This window comes from Trichoderma harzianum, assembly GCF_003025095.1.
Source record: "Trichoderma harzianum CBS 226.95 unplaced genomic scaffold M431scaffold_2, whole genome shotgun sequence".
Classification (NCBI taxonomy): domain Eukaryota; kingdom Fungi; phylum Ascomycota; class Sordariomycetes; order Hypocreales; family Hypocreaceae; genus Trichoderma; species Trichoderma harzianum.
In genome coordinates this window covers 668,467-690,235 of record NW_020209250.1, presented here as the reverse complement: position 1 = coordinate 690,235, position 21,769 = coordinate 668,467, and the positions used below count along the sequence as shown (strand labels likewise).

At 51.1% G+C, this 21,769-nt stretch overlaps 12 protein-coding genes across 12 annotated transcripts; 7 read left to right on the top strand and 5 right to left on the bottom strand.

The window, feature by feature from the left end:
* Nucleotides 1-30: 30 nt before the first annotated feature.
* Nucleotides 31-2,340, bottom strand: M431DRAFT_477887 (hypothetical protein; the record flags this gene model as incomplete). Its single annotated transcript, XM_024915621.1, has 4 exons — nucleotides 31-306; nucleotides 391-633; nucleotides 697-2,199; nucleotides 2,293-2,340. The coding sequence occupies 4 exons, from the start codon at nucleotides 2,338-2,340 to the stop codon at nucleotides 31-33; spliced, it is 2,070 nt and encodes a 689-aa protein (XP_024778386.1).
* A 625-nt stretch (nucleotides 2,341-2,965) lies between these two features.
* On the bottom strand, nucleotides 2,966-4,087 carry M431DRAFT_76331 (hypothetical protein; the record flags this gene model as incomplete). Its single annotated transcript, XM_024922451.1, has 3 exons — nucleotides 2,966-3,545; nucleotides 3,619-3,717; nucleotides 3,774-4,087. 3 exons carry the CDS (start codon nucleotides 4,085-4,087, stop codon nucleotides 2,966-2,968), a joined length of 993 nt encoding a protein of 330 aa, XP_024778385.1.
* A 633-nt stretch (nucleotides 4,088-4,720) lies between these two features.
* Nucleotides 4,721-5,852, top strand: M431DRAFT_1426 (hypothetical protein; the record flags this gene model as incomplete). Its single annotated transcript, XM_024912647.1, has 3 exons — nucleotides 4,721-4,885; nucleotides 4,942-5,025; nucleotides 5,085-5,852. The coding sequence occupies 3 exons, from the start codon at nucleotides 4,721-4,723 to the stop codon at nucleotides 5,850-5,852; spliced, it is 1,017 nt and encodes a 338-aa protein (XP_024778384.1).
* Nucleotides 5,853-6,056: 204 nt separating this feature from the next.
* M431DRAFT_75890 (hypothetical protein) lies at nucleotides 6,057-6,758 on the bottom strand (the record flags this gene model as incomplete). The annotated part of the gene is made up of 4 exons (XM_024922400.1): nucleotides 6,057-6,123; nucleotides 6,214-6,277; nucleotides 6,334-6,391; nucleotides 6,462-6,758. 4 exons carry the CDS (start codon nucleotides 6,756-6,758, stop codon nucleotides 6,057-6,059), a joined length of 486 nt encoding a protein of 161 aa, XP_024778383.1.
* Nucleotides 6,759-6,995: 237 nt separating this feature from the next.
* Nucleotides 6,996-7,948, top strand: M431DRAFT_503664 (hypothetical protein). The gene is made up of 3 exons (XM_024918338.1): nucleotides 6,996-7,146; nucleotides 7,212-7,347; nucleotides 7,417-7,948. Exons 1-3 carry the CDS (start codon nucleotides 7,141-7,143, stop codon nucleotides 7,605-7,607), a joined length of 333 nt encoding a protein of 110 aa, XP_024778382.1. The 5' UTR covers nucleotides 6,996-7,140; the 3' UTR covers nucleotides 7,608-7,948.
* Nucleotides 7,749-8,302, bottom strand: M431DRAFT_284242 (hypothetical protein). The gene is made up of 2 exons (XM_024914038.1): nucleotides 8,198-8,302; nucleotides 7,749-8,136 (listed from the first exon to the last, which is right to left on the bottom strand). The coding sequence occupies exons 1-2, from the start codon at nucleotides 8,229-8,231 to the stop codon at nucleotides 7,934-7,936; spliced, it is 237 nt and encodes a 78-aa protein (XP_024778381.1). The 5' UTR covers nucleotides 8,232-8,302; the 3' UTR covers nucleotides 7,749-7,933.
* Nucleotides 8,303-8,556: 254 nt separating this feature from the next.
* M431DRAFT_490324 (hypothetical protein) lies at nucleotides 8,557-9,261 on the top strand (the record flags this gene model as incomplete). Its single annotated transcript, XM_024916787.1, has 4 exons — nucleotides 8,557-8,596; nucleotides 8,686-8,776; nucleotides 8,964-9,156; nucleotides 9,229-9,261. 4 exons carry the CDS (start codon nucleotides 8,557-8,559, stop codon nucleotides 9,259-9,261), a joined length of 357 nt encoding a protein of 118 aa, XP_024778380.1.
* M431DRAFT_284233 (hypothetical protein) lies at nucleotides 9,054-9,593 on the top strand. Its single transcript, XM_024914037.1, has 2 exons — nucleotides 9,054-9,156; nucleotides 9,229-9,593. The coding sequence occupies exon 2, from the start codon at nucleotides 9,277-9,279 to the stop codon at nucleotides 9,517-9,519; it is 243 nt and encodes an 80-aa protein (XP_024778379.1). The 5' UTR covers nucleotides 9,054-9,156; nucleotides 9,229-9,276; the 3' UTR covers nucleotides 9,520-9,593.
* Nucleotides 9,594-13,349: 3,756 nt separating this feature from the next.
* Nucleotides 13,350-14,312, top strand: M431DRAFT_1421 (hypothetical protein; the record flags this gene model as incomplete). Its single annotated transcript, XM_024912631.1, has 4 exons — nucleotides 13,350-13,515; nucleotides 13,714-13,824; nucleotides 13,903-14,030; nucleotides 14,100-14,312. 4 exons carry the CDS (start codon nucleotides 13,350-13,352, stop codon nucleotides 14,310-14,312), a joined length of 618 nt encoding a protein of 205 aa, XP_024778378.1.
* A 565-nt stretch (nucleotides 14,313-14,877) lies between these two features.
* Nucleotides 14,878-17,615, top strand: M431DRAFT_490320 (hypothetical protein; the record flags this gene model as incomplete). Its single annotated transcript, XM_024916786.1, has 2 exons — nucleotides 14,878-14,890; nucleotides 15,568-17,615. 2 exons carry the CDS (start codon nucleotides 14,878-14,880, stop codon nucleotides 17,613-17,615), a joined length of 2,061 nt encoding a protein of 686 aa, XP_024778377.1.
* Nucleotides 17,616-19,509: 1,894 nt separating this feature from the next.
* M431DRAFT_490319 (hypothetical protein) lies at nucleotides 19,510-19,788 on the bottom strand (the record flags this gene model as incomplete). The annotated part of the gene is made up of 1 exon (XM_024916785.1): nucleotides 19,510-19,788. The coding sequence occupies one exon, from the start codon at nucleotides 19,786-19,788 to the stop codon at nucleotides 19,510-19,512; it is 279 nt and encodes a 92-aa protein (XP_024778376.1).
* Nucleotides 19,789-20,216: 428 nt separating this feature from the next.
* Nucleotides 20,217-21,487, top strand: M431DRAFT_75711 (hypothetical protein; the record flags this gene model as incomplete). Its single annotated transcript, XM_024922379.1, has 2 exons — nucleotides 20,217-20,944; nucleotides 21,028-21,487. The coding sequence occupies 2 exons, from the start codon at nucleotides 20,217-20,219 to the stop codon at nucleotides 21,485-21,487; spliced, it is 1,188 nt and encodes a 395-aa protein (XP_024778375.1).
* Between the last annotated feature and the right edge of the window lie 282 nt (nucleotides 21,488-21,769).

The window sequence follows — 21,769 nt, the reverse complement described above, 5'->3', positions numbered from 1 at the left end:
GCCAAATGATGTCATCCTTTTTTCCCTCTCTTACCTCCTCCTTGCACCTCCAACAGCCCCGGCATCTCCCCTCTCCGCAAGGCTGACCACCTCTTGAATGCCCGCCGCCTCCTGCTCCTCCTCCAACGCGGTGATTTCCTCGCGGCAGTCCCACCACTTCTCCTCACTGAGCTCAAACGCCTTGGCCTTGATCTCCTTGATGGCGAGCGTCTCCGGCTGGATGTTCTTCCACCGGAGGTTGGTCATGAGGATCTCCTGCCACTCTGCGGAAGTGCGGACGAAGAATTCGCGGCGAGATTCGAAAGGCTAAAGTGGATTGAAATCGTTAGATATTAACCAGAAATTGACGTGGAACAAGGATTGCAATGATAAAGGAGATAAAGGACTTACTCTTGGGTGTGGCAGGCCATCGTCGACCGATATGGCAGTTGTTTCGGTTTCTTCCTCTTCCGACGTAATTGATGGTGTAGGTGCCTCGGAAGACACCTCTGATACTTCGTCTTGCTTCTTCTTGCGCTTGCTTTCTGAGCGAATCTGCTGTTCTGGTTCCTCCTGATCATCTTCATCGTCTTCATCCTCCTCTTCATCTTCGTCTTCCTCATCCTCGTCCTCGTCCTCCTCATCCTCAGACTCCTGAAATATTTCGGTTAGCTCATGGGTTTCACATGCAACGACAGTAAAGGACCCAAGACTTACAATCCAGTCCTCGACGGGCTTGTTAAAGATCTCCTTGTATCCATCCAGCTTCACCAGATCGATGGCATAAAGATCATCGAATGTAAACTCACGATCCCCCTTTTCATAAGTACCACCGTAAATGAAGAGCACGTCGTTCTGAACTGTTAGTTGGGCGTTGAAGCGCATGTGCGGCGGCTCCATAGACACAGGCATCTCCCTAGCAGGCTTTTCTTCCTCCTCTGGTTCGGCGAGCATCTTCTCAAGCTCGATATCGTCAATATCCTCCAACGAGGTTCCGGCTTGCAGTGCTGCCAGTTGTTTTAGGAGCTCCTCCTCGTTTGCCTGGGCACGGCCACGTCTGCCAACTCGCTGCTCGGGTGCATTCTTCTTCTGTTGGCGCGGCTTGCGCGAAACGAGGGGCATGAATCTGTTTCTCTCGATATTCCACGCGAAGAGCTGGTTGAAAAACTCGCTGTCCATGCCCTCTTCGCTTTGCTCAACGTCGTGAACACCGCCAAAAAGGATGCCACGGCCCTTGTGATATGCCATTGTAGCGCCAGCGCGAACAGGGGTAGGTGCATTTGCTGGCTTCTTTCGCTTTTCCCATCTAACAGCAGGTGGTGTATTCGCATTCGCATCGGTTGGGGGCAGAGACATCCTAAGGAAGAAGCAATCTTCGTGAACCTTGGGTATGAGGACGTTCTTCTGGCCTTGGGGCTGATTACCCTTTTTTTGCTTCTTCAGCTGCACCGTGGCCTTGACCCTCGAATAGCCTCCGAAAAGGGAAGCGCCCTGCTCAGAGGGCAGGAAGGTAAAAGATGAACGGGCATCAGGCTTGAGCTGGGCGGGCGGAAGAACAGGGCAATGCCAAACATAGTTGACAGTGTCGAATATCCACAAGTCGGCCAGATACTTGGTCTGGTTTGATGTGTCCTGGAAGCCTCCAAACAAGATAATGTACTGTTTCCAATAAGTCATCCGGTGGCCGCTTCGCGCCGGCGGGCTCTTATCCTTGCCCTTGACCTCGATCTTGGTCCATTCCCTTGTCGCAGGCTCTAGCCTCCAGAAGTCAGAATAATGGTGGAAAGTACCCTGCTTCGGCGATGAGAATTCTCCTCCAAAAAGATACACATAGTTCGGGTTCGAGGCTCTGGTCCAGGCATGGCCAGATCGTGGCAGCGGTGCGTTGGGGGAAGTCACACAGCGCCACTCATCACGGTTGATGTTGTATATGTGTAGGTCATTGTAGAACTGCGCAATCGACCCGTTGAAATACTCTCCTCCAAACAAAAGCAGGCTGTTGCTTTCATGAGGAGAGGCCATAATGGTTGATGCCGCTCGAGGTTTCGGAGGCCCATCGACAACCGTCTCTGTGATCTTCAGAAACTGCTCCTGCTGGCGGCGATACTCTTCCAGCACCTCATCCAAGTCGACATCCTCGGCATCACTGCCCTCCAGCTTGGCAGTCTTGTTCTTGACTTTTTTCTCACCCTTGCTGGCTTGCTTGGCTGCCTTCTCGGCCTACATAAGCAGTTCAGTCAATACTTGTAGATTTTCTTGGTGAATTTGGAGGGGTAATTCTGGGTTGAGATTTTCCCATTCGATGTTTCTCACCTTTTTTGCCTTCTTGGCGTCGTTGTTTTTCTTCTTATCCTTGGCCATGATGAAGATTTCTTTTTTAAATAATGAATGAAAGAAAACAGGCGGTATAAGTACACGCTTAGGGAAATAAAATGAGTACAGTCTTGAATTGAGCGGGTCGCTTTGGTTGGAAGAGAAGTGGAAAATCCTATCACATACAGTGCGAAAGGGCTTCTATCTAGACTGTATATTATGCATGATTTAGTTGCGATGCTAATATTACTGGCTACGTTTAATCTCGGAATAAGCTCACGGTTAATTCATCCAGAAAATTCAGTATAAATGTTTATCTAAAGCCATGTTTTCGAACTTGAGTCTGGACATCGATTGTAACAGCGCCTACATGTGCCCTGGAGAAGACCTATTACCTCCCTGTATAATGATGTACAAACACCACTACCTACATGGGAACGCATAGTTCTCTCATCGGGAATATGTTTAGTCAATCTACATCATTATATAAACCAAAATAAAGTTAGAAAATAACATAAATCCTCTGTGATCTGGAAAATACAAGTTGCGAATGAGCCCGCTACAACACGATGCTGCACGCCAACTCATACACTGGGTATAGATTGCAAGTCTCTCGCCTCATGTACTGACAAAACGCTCATTAATCGTAAAAACAAAGAAAAAAGACGAGAGGTCAGTCGCTAGATGCTGGCGGTTTCTCTGCTGGTATATAGACGCCCATGGCCTTGCTGGCCCCTTCTGCGCAGTATTGGATGACTTCAAGTTTTTCCCCCTCGGGCGCGAGTTTCGCAATCTGACGAATGTCGCTTGTCCTCGGAAGGAATAGCACATGATCCATTTTCTTATACGCTTCATGCAGCTGATTCAAGCTGTATGGCTGCATAGTGCTCAGGTCGAATATCTCATCGGTTCTATACCCAGGCCCTCCCCAAGGAGGGCTGGCAAACACCATCGTGGTCTGCAAATCAACTCTGAGGTCTGGGTGTAGCTTTTCCGGGCTATTAACCAGCTGGTCAAGATACTCAAAGCTGTCACCGAGAATCCAAGTTACTGAACCTGGTTCAACGCCGTATATTTCGGCATTGTGCTGGGCACACGCAAGAGTTGCAGGATCTCGTTCAATAGCAATTATGCGACTCCATCGCTCTGACAGAGCAAACGCAATGGTATTACCTCCAGCACCGCCAAACGCATCGATGAGAATGGTCTTTTCTGGGTCGTAATGATCCTCAGAGAGCTCGTACGCAATTTGGCTGGGATGGGTGTCAGTGGTGGCGACAAAGAAGAATAGAGAAGTACGGAAAAGTATCCAATTTCAGAACTTACTTTGCTACAGGCTCGGGTGTAACACCAAACCAAGCATCATCGGTCATGTGAACTCCACTATCATAATACGAGAAGATTGAGTACCGTTGGCTAAAGTATCTGCAAGCTCGATTAGCACTCTGAGAAAACAAGACTCCGCGTAACAGGAAACCAACTTCTGAATATCCCAGGGGACCTCGTGCTTGCCTGTGTAGTGGTGGCATTCATCCGTCAAGGGAAGCCTTTCGGCAGGCTTTAGTGAAAAGTTAGAGGGCTCCGCGACTGCACTAGTATCAAGGCGATCCGTATTGATGCCATTTGCTACCTGGCCCCCGGTCGCTAATAGTTCCGTTAGGCAATTAATATCGTCTCTTGCGTGTGGGTTCTGCTCCAGAGCGTTTCTAATAATCTGCCACGCAATCTGGGGCATCTGACGGGCCTGCGGCAAGAGAAGTTGGGCGGTTGGTGCATCCACGTAAGGACCGAGCATATCGCGCGCAAGTTGTTGCTCTATTGCATCCGCGGGTACATTTTCATCCGCAGACATCTTAGAATGATGTCTCTTGATAAGCCGTGGCGCGATGAATGGGCTGCCGAAGCGGGAGATGCAGCCTCGTTCACGTCGATAAGAAGTCGTCGATGAAGTGTGTTTAGTAATGTGAGTGGAAAAAGCAGGTAACTTTAAAAAGGGACGAACTTCATAAAACGTCCTAGCTTTGGGTGCGATATATAAAAAGCTTGGCCGAATATTACAGTTGTCAGCAGATTATATGTCGATTTCTGGGTGTTGTTGATCGGAGAAGAATTGCCCATGTACAACGGCAGATGAATTTAAAGACAAGGCTGAGAAATCAGCTGCGATCGGATCCACTTTTATTTCGCGTTTGATGCTCTAGCGCCTTGGCACTCATGCAAGGCTGACACCTCTAGGGACAGCTTGCGACAAGCTCTCTTTGGGTGAGGCCAGACGTCACTCTTCTCTTATCAAGAACCATCTTCGCGGCATCAAACTCACAAAGCAACGCCATTCGTCCGATAGAGTGATAATACAGCATCATAACTCTAAAACGCCCAGATTTAAGCCTCGCCCGCGCACAGAAGCGGGGCAACAGTCTCAGTGACCATGTTCAACGCCCTCAACCGGTTCATGTCCCGCCTGGATGGCGATGCCCCGCAACGTCAACACGATCGTGACTCGTTTGGCTTCCAGGTGCTGCGAAACACGAACCTCGATCTACCAATTGAGCCTTGGTTTGATTATATTGTTGGAATTAATGGAAGGCCAATCGTATATGTCAATGCCTTGTGCGATTAGCAGGCGATCAGATGCTGAGACTAGTGCAGGATAACCCCGACCCGAGCTTGTTTGCGCAGGAGGTTCAGAACTGCGCCGGCGGAACAGTGACGTTTGGATTATGGAGCGCAAAGGTGAGGATCAATTATTGCAGGCCAGAGGAGAAGAGGACGAGGAATCTGACATCGCATAGGGTCAACGAATAAGGGAAATGCACATTCCCGTACCCGTGGATACTGCAGCTCTTGGGCTCTCCCTCCAGTTCGCGCCCATCTCGCTTGCAGCTAATATCTGGCATGTCCTTGACGTCCCGGCTAATTCACCCGCCGATCTTGCCGGATTACTACCGTATAGCGATTACATTCTCGGCAGCCCAGAAGGCGCCCTACATGGTGAAAGTGCTCTCGGTGAGCTCGTGGAAGACTTCATCGGGCGGCCTCTGCGACTATACGTCTACAACAACGAGTACGACGTATCGCGCGAAGTCACAATACAGCCTAGTCGAAATTGGGGTGGGGATGGGGCTCTGGGATGCACTCTGGGCTACGGAGCGCTGCACCGGCTGCCAGCTCCATTGAGCGAACCTGTCAACGCCCCTGGCGAGACAATGTTCGACGGCGAGTATAACGAGAAGAGCGGAGGAGAATTCATCGCGACACAAGCTAGCCCTCCGCCACCACCAACAGGCGGTGACTTTTTGGTGCCCGCGCAAATAGTCAGTGCAGCGCCAGGGAGTGCGCCTCCACGAGGTGGGACACCGCGAGGTGGAAAGAAGAAAGAACGCCACGCGCCCAACAACAATTTCATGGATGACTATCTTAAGGAAGAAGAGCAGAAGAGCTTGGCGCTGGATAATGCACCTAAAAGCAAGGGTACAGGTCTACCACCGCCTCCCAAAGGCGCCAGCGGTCCACCAAAAGCCGAGCCCAAAGAAGATGCGGTAGATGGTGGCGGAGCATGATGAAGATCAAATTTCGTCTTGATATAGCTCTGGTAATAAAACGATTCCCTATTTGTTTGGCTAGGACCAAGTTACTTTTCCCGTATAAGCCTCCTCTCCTACATGAATAGGTATGATTGAAGAAGCTACTTTGTATTACACGGCTCATGACACGTAGTTAATCAAAGCCGCCATTCCACCGCGCATTCCCTGCATTATCGCTGTTTAGTTGATGAAGTTGACGCAGAAGAAATGTAGAATCAGACTGCAAACAACGTAGTCGGCAAATGCTCTGCGGCCGCAAGTTAGCACAACGAGATCGATACACTTATATACACATGTGGACGCATATATCTAGCTCGATTGGTGGTGGGAATCGTACCGTTCAGGTGATACCTCTGGGAAGTCGCTCTTGTTCACGGCAGCTGTCTGTATACGCAGCGAAACTATAGCTCCAGTTAGAACCTTGTAATCGACACGAACAAGTAGCAAAGTTACGCACTCGTCAAAACAAATTGGCCAACGGTTGCTCCGAAACCCGAAAGGAAAGCATTGAACGGCTGCGACGTTGATTAGCAATGTCAATGTGCCCAATGCTTGCAAGCTTCCGCAGTTTGCTGGGGAACGCACGTAGTTGCCAGCCAGGATGCAGTAGAGGAATTGCAATGCGCCCACAACGGCGATGAAGACGAGGAAGACGTCGATGAGCTTGGTCCGCTGCGGCGTCTCGTTCATGTAATAGCTGTAGATGTTCTGCAGCACCTTGTCCCAGTTGGCCGGGGCGCTCTTGGCTGCTGGCGCGGAAACGGGCGTCGAGACTGGCGCTGCTCCCACAGGCGCTGGGACAGAGCCCGCCGCCGTGGTGCTGGATTGGGAGGTCGCAGCGGCTGAGGGGGCCGGCTGGGCTGCGTTCTTCTTGGGGGCCATGGCGGGCGATGTTGGACGTTCGTCTGGAGAGGGAAAACGAGGTTCGTGATGATATCGATCTTCAAATTGCTGGCTGGGAAGCAACTTACTGTAGTCGTAGCGCTACCTGTTAGGTACTTTGGTACAATTGCGGCCACGAAAGCTCCAAGCAGGTCGGCGAGCTGTGATTGGCTCGCAAATCTGGGGGGGCCTGGCAACCCACTTGCCATCACTTCAATCACGTCAGTTGGTTTGCGGCCTCATTCGACTCCGAGCCCCGATTGGATTCGGGACTTAAAAGGCCGCCAGCTTCTCCATCCCGGCATATAAAGCTGATCTGCGAGGCTTGAATCTCATCAAGATACATACAATCCGTAGCTTCTCATATACAGCACAATTCATCATGGTGGTACGTCAATCGTGCTCAATGCGCATCGCGAGTCCGGCAAGCTGACCTTCTCTCTTTTGCGCCAGTCCAAGACTACGTCTTCCGCGCTGTCAAATGCGTCCTTTGTCCTTGCGGCTCTCACAGCCGGCGGCGGCGCAATTGGCTATGCTAAGACGGGCTCTGTTCCCTCAATCGCCGCCGGCGGTCTCGTTGGTCTCTTGTGTATGTAGTCCATCAATTCCAGCGCCAACCCTAGCACCGGCGTGTTAACCCATCCATGTGTCCTCCTAGACGGTCTCGGCGGATATCGCATTGCCAATGGTCAGCCTTACGGTGTGGAGTTGAGTCTGCTCGCCTCGGTTGTTCTCGGAGCTTCAGCTTTCCCTCGAGCGATCCGTCTGAGGAAACCTGTACCTATTTTCCTCAGCATCCTGTCCGCTTACGGTCTCTTCACCTTTGGCACTGCCCTGCGCAGAGCTTAATTGGATGGAGGAATGTCTGTGTGTTTATGTATTGGTGGATATGTAGCTGGTAAAAGCCTCAGCAATTCGACAGTCCCAAATCAAGGCTTTCTTTCTTTCAAGCGGTGTCCTGATCCATCGGCTGCCCTGCTTTGCGCTCCATGAGAATATATATGTACATTGACAAGACGTAGCGCCTATCTTCCGGCTGCCCGTCTTATTCCCCCAACGCCGGTCATAAATGATACTAGATGGTGATAATGTACAAAATAAAAAGTATTTGAATGTAGAAATGAGTTGAGAATGCGGCGAAATGGAGAGAACTCGGGTACGTCCATCGGTATCTCTTATAGACTAAGCGCTCGCTGCTCTTCTTTGATCTTATCCCTCTTCGCCCTTGCAGCGGCTCTGTTATCGTCTTGTACTTTGGAGCGCTGCTGTCGCAGACACTTGTCTACCAAGTCTTTGGCATCGTTGCAGGCGCCTGCAGCTTTGTGCATGAAGCCCTTCGCATGGCATTCTTCGAGAGCGGCAATGACCTCCTGGCATGCTGGACACCTCAGTTAGATCAATGGATGAAGAAACGATGTTTCAAGAGACATTTAGCATACCCATAGCATTTTGTGTGTGCAGATGAGGATGCATTTTCGTTTATGCGGAGAGCAAGATAGTGGAATTGCAGATTTCGTTTCAACAAAAGATCGGGCAATTATTTCATCAGCAGATGTTGCATCTAGAAAAAAGCTTGGACCATACAGGCAATAATTAGGCGTTGCGTCTAGCGGGGGGTTTCCGCTAATAGCTGCCGCCCACAGTGCCGGAAATCAACCGATGCCCACCTAACGTTGATAGCAATGGTCTACAGGCTACAGCCACAGAAACTCTGCCTCAACATCTCGCATAGTGAATCACAGGGATAGCTGGCCCTTCTCTTACGGCCTTTCTCTATATTCCTCTCACAGCGGCAGCCATGGCGTCATCACAACAGCTTCCCGTGAGGAAGCAGCAGGGTAGGTATCCATTCCACGGGCATTTCTTTCTTGCCTTTGCTGCCATCCCCTCCTTTATCTCAATCTCACGTTGCTAATCATATTCATAGATCTTCAGACAACTTACTCCAACTACAAGAACACACTGCAGCAGATTGCCTCAAAAATCGGTGATATCGAGCAAGAGGCAGAAGAGCACAAGTTCGTTCTTCTTTCCACCTTTTCGTCAATCCCTCTATTGCTTTTTTTTTTTTTTGGGTCTATTGTGCTCTGAGATGTCAACCCCCACGCCTCCAAGCCGTGTTTCATCCCTTCCCTGTCCACGCCGCTCATTTTCAGCCTCAGCGTGACTCAATGTATCACACCGCTAATTCGGCGACTATTCTAGGCTTGTGCTTGAGACTTTGGAGCCGCTTTCGGGGGATCGAAAGTGTTTCCGTTTGATCAACGGAGTGCTCGTGGAGAGAACGGTCAAGGACGTCGTGCCAGCACTGAAGACAAACCAGGAGGGACTGAAGAAAGTCCTCGATGATTTGGTGAAGCAGTACAAAAACAAGCAGGATGAATTAGATAAGTGGAAGGTTCGTATCCAATGCGTCCAGTGCCTTGTCAAAGTCCAACTAAAAGCTAACCTCTCTTTGCCAAACCAACAGAAGAAGAACAATGTTCAGGTAGTACAGCAGTGAAGTACACAAGAGACTATGTCATCTAATAGGAGAAAAAAATTGGAAAAACTTTTCGTGGCCAAGCAAGAGCCCAACCATTTCACGAAGCGGCTGAATACGTGGATTCTGCCGTCCATCCTCAGTTGCGAATGCACCTCTATCTGTTTCATTTTGCTTTCCTCGTCAGCATACAGCTGCCTATGCCACACCATCCAGCTCTACGTGGCCATGCCCCTGAACGACGCAGAAACAGTGCCTTGGCATTCAAATGGTCCTTGAGGCCTGGTTGTTCAGCCGCTCGGAATTCATCCTTCTGCTGATGGTGCCTCAGAGCCCAACTGCATGCAGCCTCCACCTTGCCGTATCCGCACCTTGGGCCACGCGCAGCGTGTGAGAATTAATTACAGTGATGCAAACAGGGGTCTATCTGTGCGATTCGGTGTGCCTTTCAATATATGGATTCCCAACAATCGGAGTCTCAGGGGAGGTCTAGATGCGTACAAATCACTTTACATTGCCGCAGCCCAATCGGAACGTTTCGCCAGCGTCAGCCGCACTATATGCTATTACATCGAAGAGTTCCTTCATCACCGAGCCTGAAGCGAGCATTCGGATACGCATGTGGCATCCCTCTCGGAGATTTCATCACCAATGCATACATGTATGCTGCGTAGCTCTTGAGATGCGACTTTACACTGCCAAGTGGCAAGCCATGATGACAACACTTCATCTAACGGGTTTCAGGGTAGCAGTCACCCTCCATCAACCTCATCGATATTTGAGAATCACACAACTTACACATGAGAATCTCTTAAGGACATACATGGGGACCCATCTGCGGGTTGTCAAGCCGGCTTAATGCAGGAGTGGGGTGCTCACTACTTCTCATCCCCCCTCCTCGTGGCTCGTATGTTCGCTCGTGACACCACCACTAGGGCAGACTTTTTCATGAAAGAAGCGTGGAATCGTTTCTGGAATGTTACGTCGCCAGGCTAGAGTGGGACGAAGAGGCCCAGAAGCAAATAAGGGGGAAGAAACGAAGCCGCTAGATATGCATTCATTGACAACTACTTGCATCTTGTGTGCCTTGAACGCCGCACGAAAGGCTACTAGATTAGCCAGTAGCGGCTACGGACATGAAACGATTTCTGCGAACTGCAAACTGTGGATGCCCGGGATGCTTACGTTGTGCGAGTGTTGTAACCCGTCTCCATGTCACGATGACACTTACCGCCATTATGCATTGCTCGCATCTGTCATGCAGCGCGCCAGCGACTCGGGGAAACATGATACGGAGTGGTGTTTGTAACCTTCTGGTTCCTCACACGCACAGATTAGACAGAGAGCAAGTCGATCGACGACGGCAAATGCCACAAATTCTCGTACATGCGCAATGAGAGCTACTACTCATCAAATGGGCTTAGCTTGCCTGCAGGATCCAACCCCAACAAGTGAAAGCACGCGGGCGGGAGAGGATTGAACTTGGACGCATCGAGGAAACGGATGTTTATGCGCATGTTCGTGCTTCATGCCCAAGCCGGGTGCAGCTGGGCTTCAAGCCAGCTCAGCACCCATCCATCCATCAAGCAAGCCCGCCATCCTTCCGTCTAGCCATGCACAGGGACATGGGCAGAATGGGAGGGCGAGGGACGTTTGGGCTCGCTACCCAATCAATCTGCGGACCGCCGGCAGCTTAGGGGCACCGTTTCGAAGTGCTTAGACAGAGCGAAATGCCGTCTTTTCAGAGGTTACCACAGAATGCATGCAGCCGTCTCTGGCGGAGCTGTGCCTGGAGCGAAGAAAGAAGAAAAGAACCAACAGATGGGCCTTTTCGCAGCGCCAACGTCACCATTGGCCCAAACAACTGCCCAATGCCCGAGTGGTTGTCGAGAGCCAGGCCGTGGTTCGTTCCCGCCCGGCGTCGGTCACCAGCCAACCACTGGGCAGACTTGAAATGCGGCCCAATGACTTGACAACTCGTTTTTTGGGGGCCCGACTTTTCAGCCACCGGGTTCCTGAGGAGAGGCTTGCCTTAGCGGCCTCTGGCCATGGCCTGCGATCCATTGCCAAATGAGCAACTGCAGTCACCCACCATCCCGGTACCGTCTTCATGGGCTGGCATGCAGTTTCGTTTGCGACGACGACGTCACAGCCACGAGGCTGACCATGCCTGTATCACGGCATATCGCAGGACAGGGTAGCTGGTACAAGCTCACCGGCCTGTTTTTCGCTGCGCCAGGACAGGGGGGAGGGCTCTCGCTGGCTGCTAGACTCTGTCAAGATGCCATTGATGCCATTTTGTTTTCTCCCGATGCAGGAATATCATCCGAAGGCCTTTTAGCTGATGCCACCAAGAGAGAGGACACCGCGGATAGCTGCTGTAACACACCGCCTCTGATGCCTTGGTACGACCATTCGGCCCCCCCTTGGGAGTTTTAGCCCAGCAAAAGACGCACTTGGGACGAGGATTATCAATTGTAGGGTGATGTTGGTCGTGGTTAAAGGCTCACATGAGGCATTCTAAAGCAGCATCATGTCGAGCCGGGGTGTCCGGATTGAGTGGTCTGGTGATTTGAGCGCATACATATGCGGTGGGCCTTTTTTGGTTCTTTTTAATAGGATTTTCTCGTAATGGAGAATGCTGCTGCAACTGCCAACCCAGTTGGATTTATCATACAGATGGATGCCACGCTTACACGGGCTGCTAACTATAGTACTTGTTCCCTGGAGAATACATGAGTAGTAGCTCTCATTGATGGCAGCCAGTACTAATCGAGGACCGATGTAGTCTGGCAGCTGATGCTATCACCACTTTTCAGGTAATGGGTAGCATCATACTAAGCCGGCATAGGTAGATCGTGTCGCATGTCCCAAGAGCCACCAGGTACCTCTGCTCGGTAAGTGGTCAGCGTCGAAATGTTTGAATGGCTCCAAACATATTGAACGATACCAAGCAGGCAAGTAACCCGGTACTGTCAGCTTCAGCTCCAGATACCCGCCCTGCTAGTGCAGATCGAGCTGCCCAAGGTAGCTTTGCTGCTGGGCAACAACAACCCACTCGCTCGCGGTACCGCAGCACGCAGCGCAGTATGAAGCGGTACCTCGCGCCTTTGTTTCCCCCCTCTATCGATAAAGCTGCAAAAGGCTGTCACTGCAGCGCTGCCCATCCAAAGACAGCTGCCTTAGTACCGGGCTAGCTGCGCAAAGTATCGCGCTACCTGCCCGCCAGGTTCCCGCTGTTATTTCGGCCGACAACACCGCGCTGCTGTCCACCACTAGCCTCGTCCTTCTTTTTCCTCTTTGCACTCCACATCCACATTCACACTTATGCACCCACGCCAGCCGCAGAAGCAAACAGCGCAATACACCCTCGTGAGACGCCTCCCAGACTCCCCCCCGCGAGCCTCCTGTTCTGACCTCGAACCAGTCGCCTTACGACCCGGAACCCTGCGCGACCGTGTAACTTGGGCCGCGCCACCAATCCGTCCCAGAAGCCGTTTGCAACGCGAAGACCTCGTCTGTTGTCCAAGGCGCACCCCCGTCGACCTTGTCACTGTCTGTTGCTCGAGCTGTGAATCCTCGAATCCGCCTGGCATTGCCGTAGCCAGAGCTAGAGAGACCCGTCAGCAGTTGAGAAAGCAGTGCTTGTGCTTGATTCGCTCACGCCCTCGTTGCAGCGCTGCTCTGCCTGGACAGAGCTTTGTTGTTTTGCTCCCCAATCGTATCGACTGGAAGCTCTTTACGACTGCGGACCCTATTTTTTTTTTTTTTTTTACCAAGGCCACCCCTCCCCCTCCGGCCTTTCCCCTCCAACCAGGGATATTCTCTCCCAACCGGCTTGCCAGCCCATACATACATACGCCAAGCGGGCGTCATAGGTCCTGCGTCGTCCCAGCCAGGGCAGACCCAACCTGCCGCGACCTAGATCCCTCGCGTTTTGTCACGATTGACGCATCTTTTCGCACTGCACACACCCCTCTCGACGTATCGGGCAAGCTCTACTATCTCTGCGACGTGGCCAGGGGGACACATCATCGCGAAACCTACCGAAGCTGTGCCAACCCGAAGATTTTACAAAAGACGCTAGCAGCCGCTGCAGGTAGCCAAATATGTCCGACTCCCCTCAATCTCCTCCAAAGGATGTCGACCAAGGTGCACAGTCACCCGACGAGGAAGGACAAATGAATGATAACCAGGAACCCCACTCGGCCGGAGGGACTGGCTATGAGTTTGAAGGTGTCAAGGAGCAAGACCGGTGGTTGCCTATAGCCAATGGTATGTCTTCATCATCCCCCCTCGGCGCCATTCTCGAATCATGATTGCTTGCCGCATGTGTGTGAGCTGCTCGCTTTTCTCAGCCTCGCATATTTCCTATGCCTCACCATTTGTTTCCTAATGTGCAGGAGACGCCGCGCGCCTCCAAGGCCGACAAATCCGATGAGCTTGATGCTAACATTCGCAACTTTGCTCCAGTCGCTCGAATCATGAAGAATGCACTACCTGACAACGCCAAGATAGCAAAGGAGGCTAAAGAGTGCATGCAGGAGTGTGTGAGCGAGTTCATCTCCTTCATAACTAGCGAAGGTATGTCTGTGTTCTGGGCTTTGTCTCATAGAGAGCGCCTTTGCGTATACTGACTTGCCTCGCCTCGCCTCGCCTCAGCCTCGGAGAAATGCCAGCAAGAAAAACGCAAGACAGTCAACGGAGAAGACATTTTGTTTGCCATGACTTCGCTGGGCTTCGAGAACTATGCAGAGGCTCTCAAGGTCTATCTCTCAAAGTACCGTGAGGTGAGAAAGAGTCTACACTGCCAACCCTTCTCACAGTTCTTTTTTTCTAACAAGGTGATGGGAAAATAGCAACAAAATCAATCGAACCGTGATCGCGTCCTAGAGAACAACAACTGGGGCGGCCAAATGATCCCGGGTGCTGAAAAGACTGAGCCAGGCACAACGAGCGCCGATTACGCACCCCCTGAAGGAACGAACCCTGCTGAAGGCGGCACCGATCCGAACTACATGTATACTTCTCATGCCGGTCACAACGGAACGGGTGCTGGAGAGGGTTATTAAGGGGGTTTTGCCGGCCGATAGCCTCCATGGACTGCAGATGGCAAGGTCTGGTACCTCTACCCTCTCCTGATTCTCGGATCATGGCTCTCAACTCTCATTTTGACATGTAAAAACATCAGTGCTTGATCATTTGACTTTTATACTTGAAGTTGGATAGGATGGGGCAAGAGTGAGGAGAGAGGGGACATGAAAGAATTCCAACTCTTTCTTAGGCGAATGCATGGGTTCAACTTTGTTTTCTTTTTTTTGTTTCTTTAGTTCTTGGGCTTCAGCTACAGATGATTGTTCAGACAGGTAGATTCTCCCTCGAAGCTTGACCTGTCGACTCAGGAGCGGTCCTGGGATACGACATACATCTTTCTCGACAGCAGGGAATTCGGGACTTTTCCAAGCAGGATAACGGATTATGCATGGGGTCCAGACTGTGGGTTACGGAGTTGGAATATTCGATACGAGTTTACTACTACGGGCTAGTACTATCAAGAGTTTAGTGCTACTAGGTATATCCATTTTATATCAACCGTCATTTGTTTTTCATGTTGCGATGTAAATTGGGATTGCCACCATGATGACGCATCGTACGTAGCTATTAGCGACGCCTCTATTTGAGTCATGAATGACTCTTACATAGTCAAGTGATACTGCATTGCGGTGGCGTCAGTGGGATTCCATGGAATGCATGCATGGCTGGAAATGCTACAGATTTTGATGTGTTACGGCTCTCACCTCACATCCACTTCGTTACCTGTCAAAGCCATACCACTTCGTCATTGTCTAACAAAGACGCTTCGCAAAGGCAAAAGAATATTCCGAAGCGCGCATGGACCACCTTTGCTGCCTAAGCCGACTTGGTTGCAAGGCACGTGCGGGGTCCCCACTTGATTGAAAATCTTCCCTGACGCATATTACTGTGCAGGAAAAAAATAATCCATGTCCAGCATTGACGCCGTCACTCTCCCCAGCATCACATCGTTCAACCACATTCGAGTCGACGGCTATTTTCGCATTTCTACAGCTGGAGCCCAAGCCATGTGCTTGCGCTTATCCGAGAGAGAGACTGATTGTATTTTTTAAGTGCTCCGTAGCTTGAGTATGAAGGGACTCGGCAACCGCAGTGAACAGCCTTTTTCTTTCATCGCTGCATTCCCGTAACGGACGCCGCGACAATCGCCATCAATCTTGCTAGCATCTTGTCTTTGCGCTCTTCGTTGCCATCGGCTAGCGACATTGCCATCCATGCGACCCTTCATTTCAGCCCCAAGAACCCTCCCCGGTACTTTGCCTAGGAGCACTCCTCCGGTCAAATCCATACTCAAGCCTGCCTCAGCTCTTGGTCGCAGGAAGGACCAGCACGATACGCCCAGCGAGGGCTCAGAGGCCCAGGAGGCTTCCAGCAAGCGCCGCAAGGTGTTCTTCGACGATATAAAGAATGTGACGTACGAGGTCGGCCGGCGAACAATGGATGAAGTCAAGTTAGAAGTGCGCATGGCGCTCGAGACACACCTCCGGGGAGACGACGGCCAGTACGACGGCCTGAAAGAGATGTTCGCCAACGATAAGAAGAGATACCTGCCGCCGGTGGTGGGAGAAGAAGATGATACACTGAAGCCTCACGAGCTGCAGGTTTACCTGATGGCCCTGACTGGCTGCATCCCTATTCTGAAGAGCAAGGACTGCAATGGCCTGGTCAAGGTCATTCTCAACTGCTCTTGGTTGGGGCGAGATGCCGCCTTTGTCAAAGTGTTTACGCACTTTCTAGCCGCACTGGTCAGCGCTCAGGGATCCTACCTCAACCAAGTCTTGACCATGATCGTGGACAAGTTCCACGACACTCGCCCATCCTCATGGCGAGTCCCCGATTTCCCCGAGATCAGCCGCGACACGATGCGAGAGAGGCTGCATTCGACCTTACAATACCTTCTCAAGATGTTCCCATCCGCCGTTGGAGTGTTAGAAAACCTGCTGAGAAGCAAGTTCCCGTTCCTCGACGATTCGATGAGAGTCCACATGGCCTATATCCACAACCTTCTTCAGGTCAAGGAATATGTGCCCGACTTGCAGGATGACATTTTCGACATGATACTAGATCGCGTTGTTAAAATTGACTCACAGATGCAGTTGGATTTGGAAGACACGGACGATGACATCACTGCCGCCGTCATGTACGCGCTGCGCGAGAACCCTCAAGAAGAGACAGGCAGCTGGGAAGACGAGGCAGATGATGACAGCGATACCGAATCCGTCGATAGCGACGACGTCGATTATGACCAAGAGGCCGTCCGAATCAAGACACTCAAGGACAGCGTGGAGAAGATGGACTCGATGCTTGATACCCTGTTCAGCGTCTACACACCACACTTTGCGAATCCTGGGTCAGACAAGGCGTTTGACATGTTCATCACGATCCTGCGCGAGTTTGACCAAATGGTCTTGCCGACGTACAAATCACGACATACGCAGTTCCTCATCTTTCATTTTGCACAGCAGCACGAGCGGCTCACCGACGCGTTTTGCGGTCAGCTTATTGCTAGCGCCTTCCAGAGCAACACGCCAAATATCTTGAAGCAGGCCGCCGCCGCCTACCTGGCAAGCTTTGTTGCCCGAGGGGCACTCGTGCCGCGCAGCCTGGTGCGCACTATCTTTATGCTCTTGATCCATCATCTGGATCAGTATCGCAGGAAATACGAGCCCCTTTGCCGCGGTCCGGATCTCAAGCGCTTCCACCCTTACTACAGCCTTCTACAAGCAACGCTCTACATTTTTTGCTTCCGCTGGCAAGATTTGATTGTGTCTGCCCCCGAGTTTGTCGACCCCGAAGACCCGGCTTCTTATATTGGCCAGGATCTTGAGTGGATTGGCACGACGAGAAAAGATCTTTCAACGCACATCTTTGGCAAGCTCAACCCACTCAAGGTGTGCGCGCCCGTCATTGTCGACGAGTTTGCTAAGCTGGCACATCGACTCAACTTTATGTACGCCTATCCGTTGATTGAAAGCAACAAACGCATCCGGTTGACACAATTCTTGTCGTCGACTTACTCTACCGGAGGCGCCCTCAGAGATTCTGGGTTCGATACTCAAGAGGAGAGTTTTCACCAGCTGGACCCATACTTCCCGTTTGACCCATACCAGCTGCCAGTGAGCAAACGGTGGCTAGCGAACGACTATGTGCATTGGAAAGCAATCCCGGGCTTGAATGCAGAAGATGATGAAGAAGACAGTGACGAATTCGACGACGACGAGGATGACGAAGAGCTTAACGAAGGCACCGCAACCGATAGCGACGGCGGGGAGTCTGAGTAAGACGGCAACGATTAGATAAGAAAGCCGGATATACAAAAGCAATGTGTGTGAATGGCTAAGATTTCTTATTTGGAATTGTTTTCGCATCTCTCGTTTTGATCTACTGGTTTTGGAACGACCAGGGAGGGGGAGGAGGCCGGGATCATGCTTATGTGCAAAAGTGCATTTGGACCTTGGCGTTGGGTTTGATTGTTTCATTCGTTTATTAGCGAGGAGTTTGGCAAAAAGGAACAAGTGCTTGTTATCGGCTTTGATTTGAGAGCCATGATGTCTACAGCGGCGTATGTATGTAGTATTTGGAGCGGGTCGCTGAATTTAAAGTTCCTTGTCCCGTTAAAACCATGCCGATTGCCATGATGTGATTTTCACGATGCTACAGTATAGTATATTTCCCTCATGCAGTAAGCATTCATACAATATTAGAAAGATCTTTGGATGCTTTGCGACACTATGGGGGATGAGGGCATGCAAGTGAATTTGAAATAATCTTCCATGTGTAAGTATTTGAAATACTTTGATAATAGCGACCTGGGCATATCTGCCGGAGAGGGTCGCAGATACCACCCCCTTTGCTTATTTCAAATCATGAGAAGTGCATTTCTCATTCTATTTGGGCACTATTTGCACCTGCATGCAGGTGACATCTGCAGCTAGTGCCGCGCGTCTGTTAAGGTCTCTACGATCGGCAAATTGTTATGGATGGTAGGATTCCAGCTGCTCGTTGTTTTTTTGTCCCGACGAGGTTGTTGCTTGTGTATCTATACTCGGAATCTCATTGACGGGATTTTTGGGGATTGTCGGCATTTAGCGTGTGGGATCTCCGCTTGGGAGGGCGGTACCGGGTACCTCTGGATGGGTAGATACGGGAAATAGGACGAATTGCCCATGGAGGTTGAGGGATTCCTGATGTTTTGTTATTTTCAGCGCCGGTTTTAGAGATCAGCAGCATTTGATGATGTTACTAGATCTAGTACCTGGTGATGGGATTCCATCAAATGCACACTACGAGGAAATCAATGGATGTCAGTTGCATATGAGCATGTACTGGGTACTTTGCAGGTGGCACGGACACTGGAATTCTTCAGCGCCCACAGCTCGTGTAGCCGTACTTCTCTACGCTCGCCAAAGTCGCCTACAGCGCCACGAAAGCCAACGGCGCGGCATGTTTCGGGGGCGGTCTCATGTATAGAGTACCTGCCCAGCCGAGTCCGGTAATTGGCTGAACAACTTCCGTCCGGAAGCAAAAAAAATAGGCCCAGCACACAGGCAATAACTTTGGTAACTCCGTATCGCTAGAGGCGAACCGACCGCCTGGCGCCTTCTCACGACCAGCGTTTTTTGAACCTTGACACGTAACGACTAGCTTGTCAAAGGCGAAAAGCTCTCCCAGGTAACTCGATCTTATCTGCATCGCCAGACTTCAAAACGGGATATTCGGGGTTGCTGATTTGAGGCTTGACTCGAGGCTAAGCAGCTGACATTGTTGCGCCCGGCTCATCGTGAATCGCTGGGCAATTTGCTTACAGCGAACAAGCACAACGCAACCACACCACTTCCGAGGCCTATCCGTGAAGAGCAAAAGGGCGAGATTTGGAAGCTGTTCATCTTGTTCTCTTTTGGAAACAAGCTTCCTGGCGTCCTGCTATTTTTGGGAGGGGAGATTTCGTCGTCGAGGTCAATTGGCTTCTGTTGCTCGGTGACGTAGGATTGACCAAAGAAGAGACGAGCTGCGTTGTGATTGATTCACATCACATTCACCACAATGGCGGATGCGGAAAGTGCCGACGGTGAGCGGCCCTCGTTCACCACCTTTTGGAAGCGAGTCAAGCAAAAGGAGAAGAGCGAGGCCGGCGACCAGCACAAGAAGAAGGGGAAAAAGTCGGCCAGCCCATCGTCAACTGCGGAGCTGCAGCAGGACGAAGCTGGCGAGGAAGATCAAGATCCTGGTGAGTTCCCAGATGGCGCGTTGCCCCTTTTGTCGTCCCTGTACATGCAGCCTATGATTTATGCTTGAGTTGGTCCATTGAATCTCGCAATGATTCCATCTTTGCTTGTCCCAAGACGGCTTCCGTTGGGGGGAGACGCGCGCTAGAGGGCGAGAGGGGAGCTGGACTGCTGAAAGGACGAGGATTGGCCACGTCCACAGCAACACATCGGGAATCCGGGGCGCCATTCAATGATTACAGGCGCCGAGTAGCCAGTGCTACGGGTATTCCAAAGGGAGGTCGATCATCTAAGAAGGTGTTACCTACCAGTTTGATCTTAATCTCCCCCGTTGTCACCGGCTGTCAGATCCCCGGAGCAAGTGCTTCGTGATTTGGAATAGTTTGATACGGGAATCCTCACGGGCTAGCGTCCAACCCTTTTCTCCGCACTACCACCCTCGATGGGTGTGATGCATTTCCATCTTCATAAGACGAGCCAGTCGCTCCAGCAAAAGGCTGAAGATGCTTTTTTTCATCCACTGCTTGATCATCTCGTTTGAGGCTGTGGGCGTTAACTACATCTGTCTTGATTCCATTCATGGCGGCGAGTCCCACTTAAAAGTTTGGAATCTTGCACACGCTTCTACACTGTATATCACACTATTTTGCCCACGCTATGCCTTACCTTAGCCGTGTTCCATCGTCTCGAGAGCTTGGACGAACCCGGTCCAAGGTGCATTACAAGAAGAAGAAGATGGAGGCTGAACTAAGATTGCGAGCTACAGAGGAGGATACGGGCGAAACCGCCAAGGATGCCGACGCCAAGGACAAGGCTCAGCTGCGGCGAGCTCAGGTCAGGAAGGCCCAGATTCAACACCGACAGAGAAAGGCAAACTATGTCAAGCAGTTGGAGCTCGATGTGTCTCAACTGCGTGACCTAATCACCCAGGCCCAGCAAGAGACATCTCAGATGCGCAAAGAAAATGACGGCATCCGAGACCTAATAAGAAGAACCGAGCCAACTCAGCACACATATCCACAAGCCGACTCTACCTATTTCTCAAACACAGATTCTCCCGGCACCCGCCTGGGTGGTATGTCCGAGCTGGATACCCAGGAATGGCTCACCGGCGGACACTTATCAGACTTAGACTTGAACCAAAACCCCCTGATGCCTTCAACCTCCAACGACGCTGAAATGTTTGGCCACATCAACGTCGACGACATCACTGTGTCACTGGGCATCCACGATCTCCTAGGAACTCCATGCTTCACCGTCAGCAACCCTTCCACTGGCAGCAGCGTGCAGGGCTATGCCAGCCCGCCCAGCTTTGAAAACCCTCCCTTGACGTCGCCACCTCTTACTCCTCAACAAGAACAGATTGTGATGAATTGGATATTAGCGTAAGTTTCATTAACCCATGCCGATAGACTATATACATGCTTCAGAGCCTGACTGACATGCCCCCCTTCTTTTTCTTCAACAGTCTCGAAAACATCTGCTGGGACCACTTCCAATCCAACGATTTCCACTCGCACATCCCCGGCGAGACTGAGGGAGGCAATAACCATATCCTCACAGCGACCTCCCTCATGATGAATGCCGCACCCGCATCCATCTTCACCGACCGCCAGGTCTTCGCAGGCATAGACCCTACCACCACACAGGCACCTACCTTCCAGTGGCAGGCTACCGGCATCTCCATCAGCTCCCTCTGGCACCTGGCCCAGTTCGAGGTTGACCCGACTGAGATCTCCCCCGCGCAGATCTGGTTCGACTTGGCGTCCAAGTATTCTTACGAACTGCTCTTTGCCGATGGCCTGTTGACAACCCTGTTGGTTGAGCTGAGGCCCTTTATCAGGTGTATAGAGTTTGGCGCGGCTATTAACAGGCAGCTATACGAGGACATTATTGAGAGGATGATTGGACTGCCGCCTGTCGTATGATTTGATTCCCTCGGATGACTTTCGGTGCAAAAACAAATATATATATGGTGGCGTATTGGAAAAACATCTTCTTGTTTCTGGCTTGATGATATCTATTCTTGCTATTTATCAGGGAGTTTTGGAGGATGGGGCGGCAGGTTGTTGGGTTTGCTTAACAGAGCAAAACTTCGTTCAAATGTGCTATGAAATAATAAACATTGGGAGTTACGAAATGAGTGATTCCGGGATAATAGCAGGAGTGTAAATTGAAGGGAGGACATACGCGCATGAAATATACCAAAT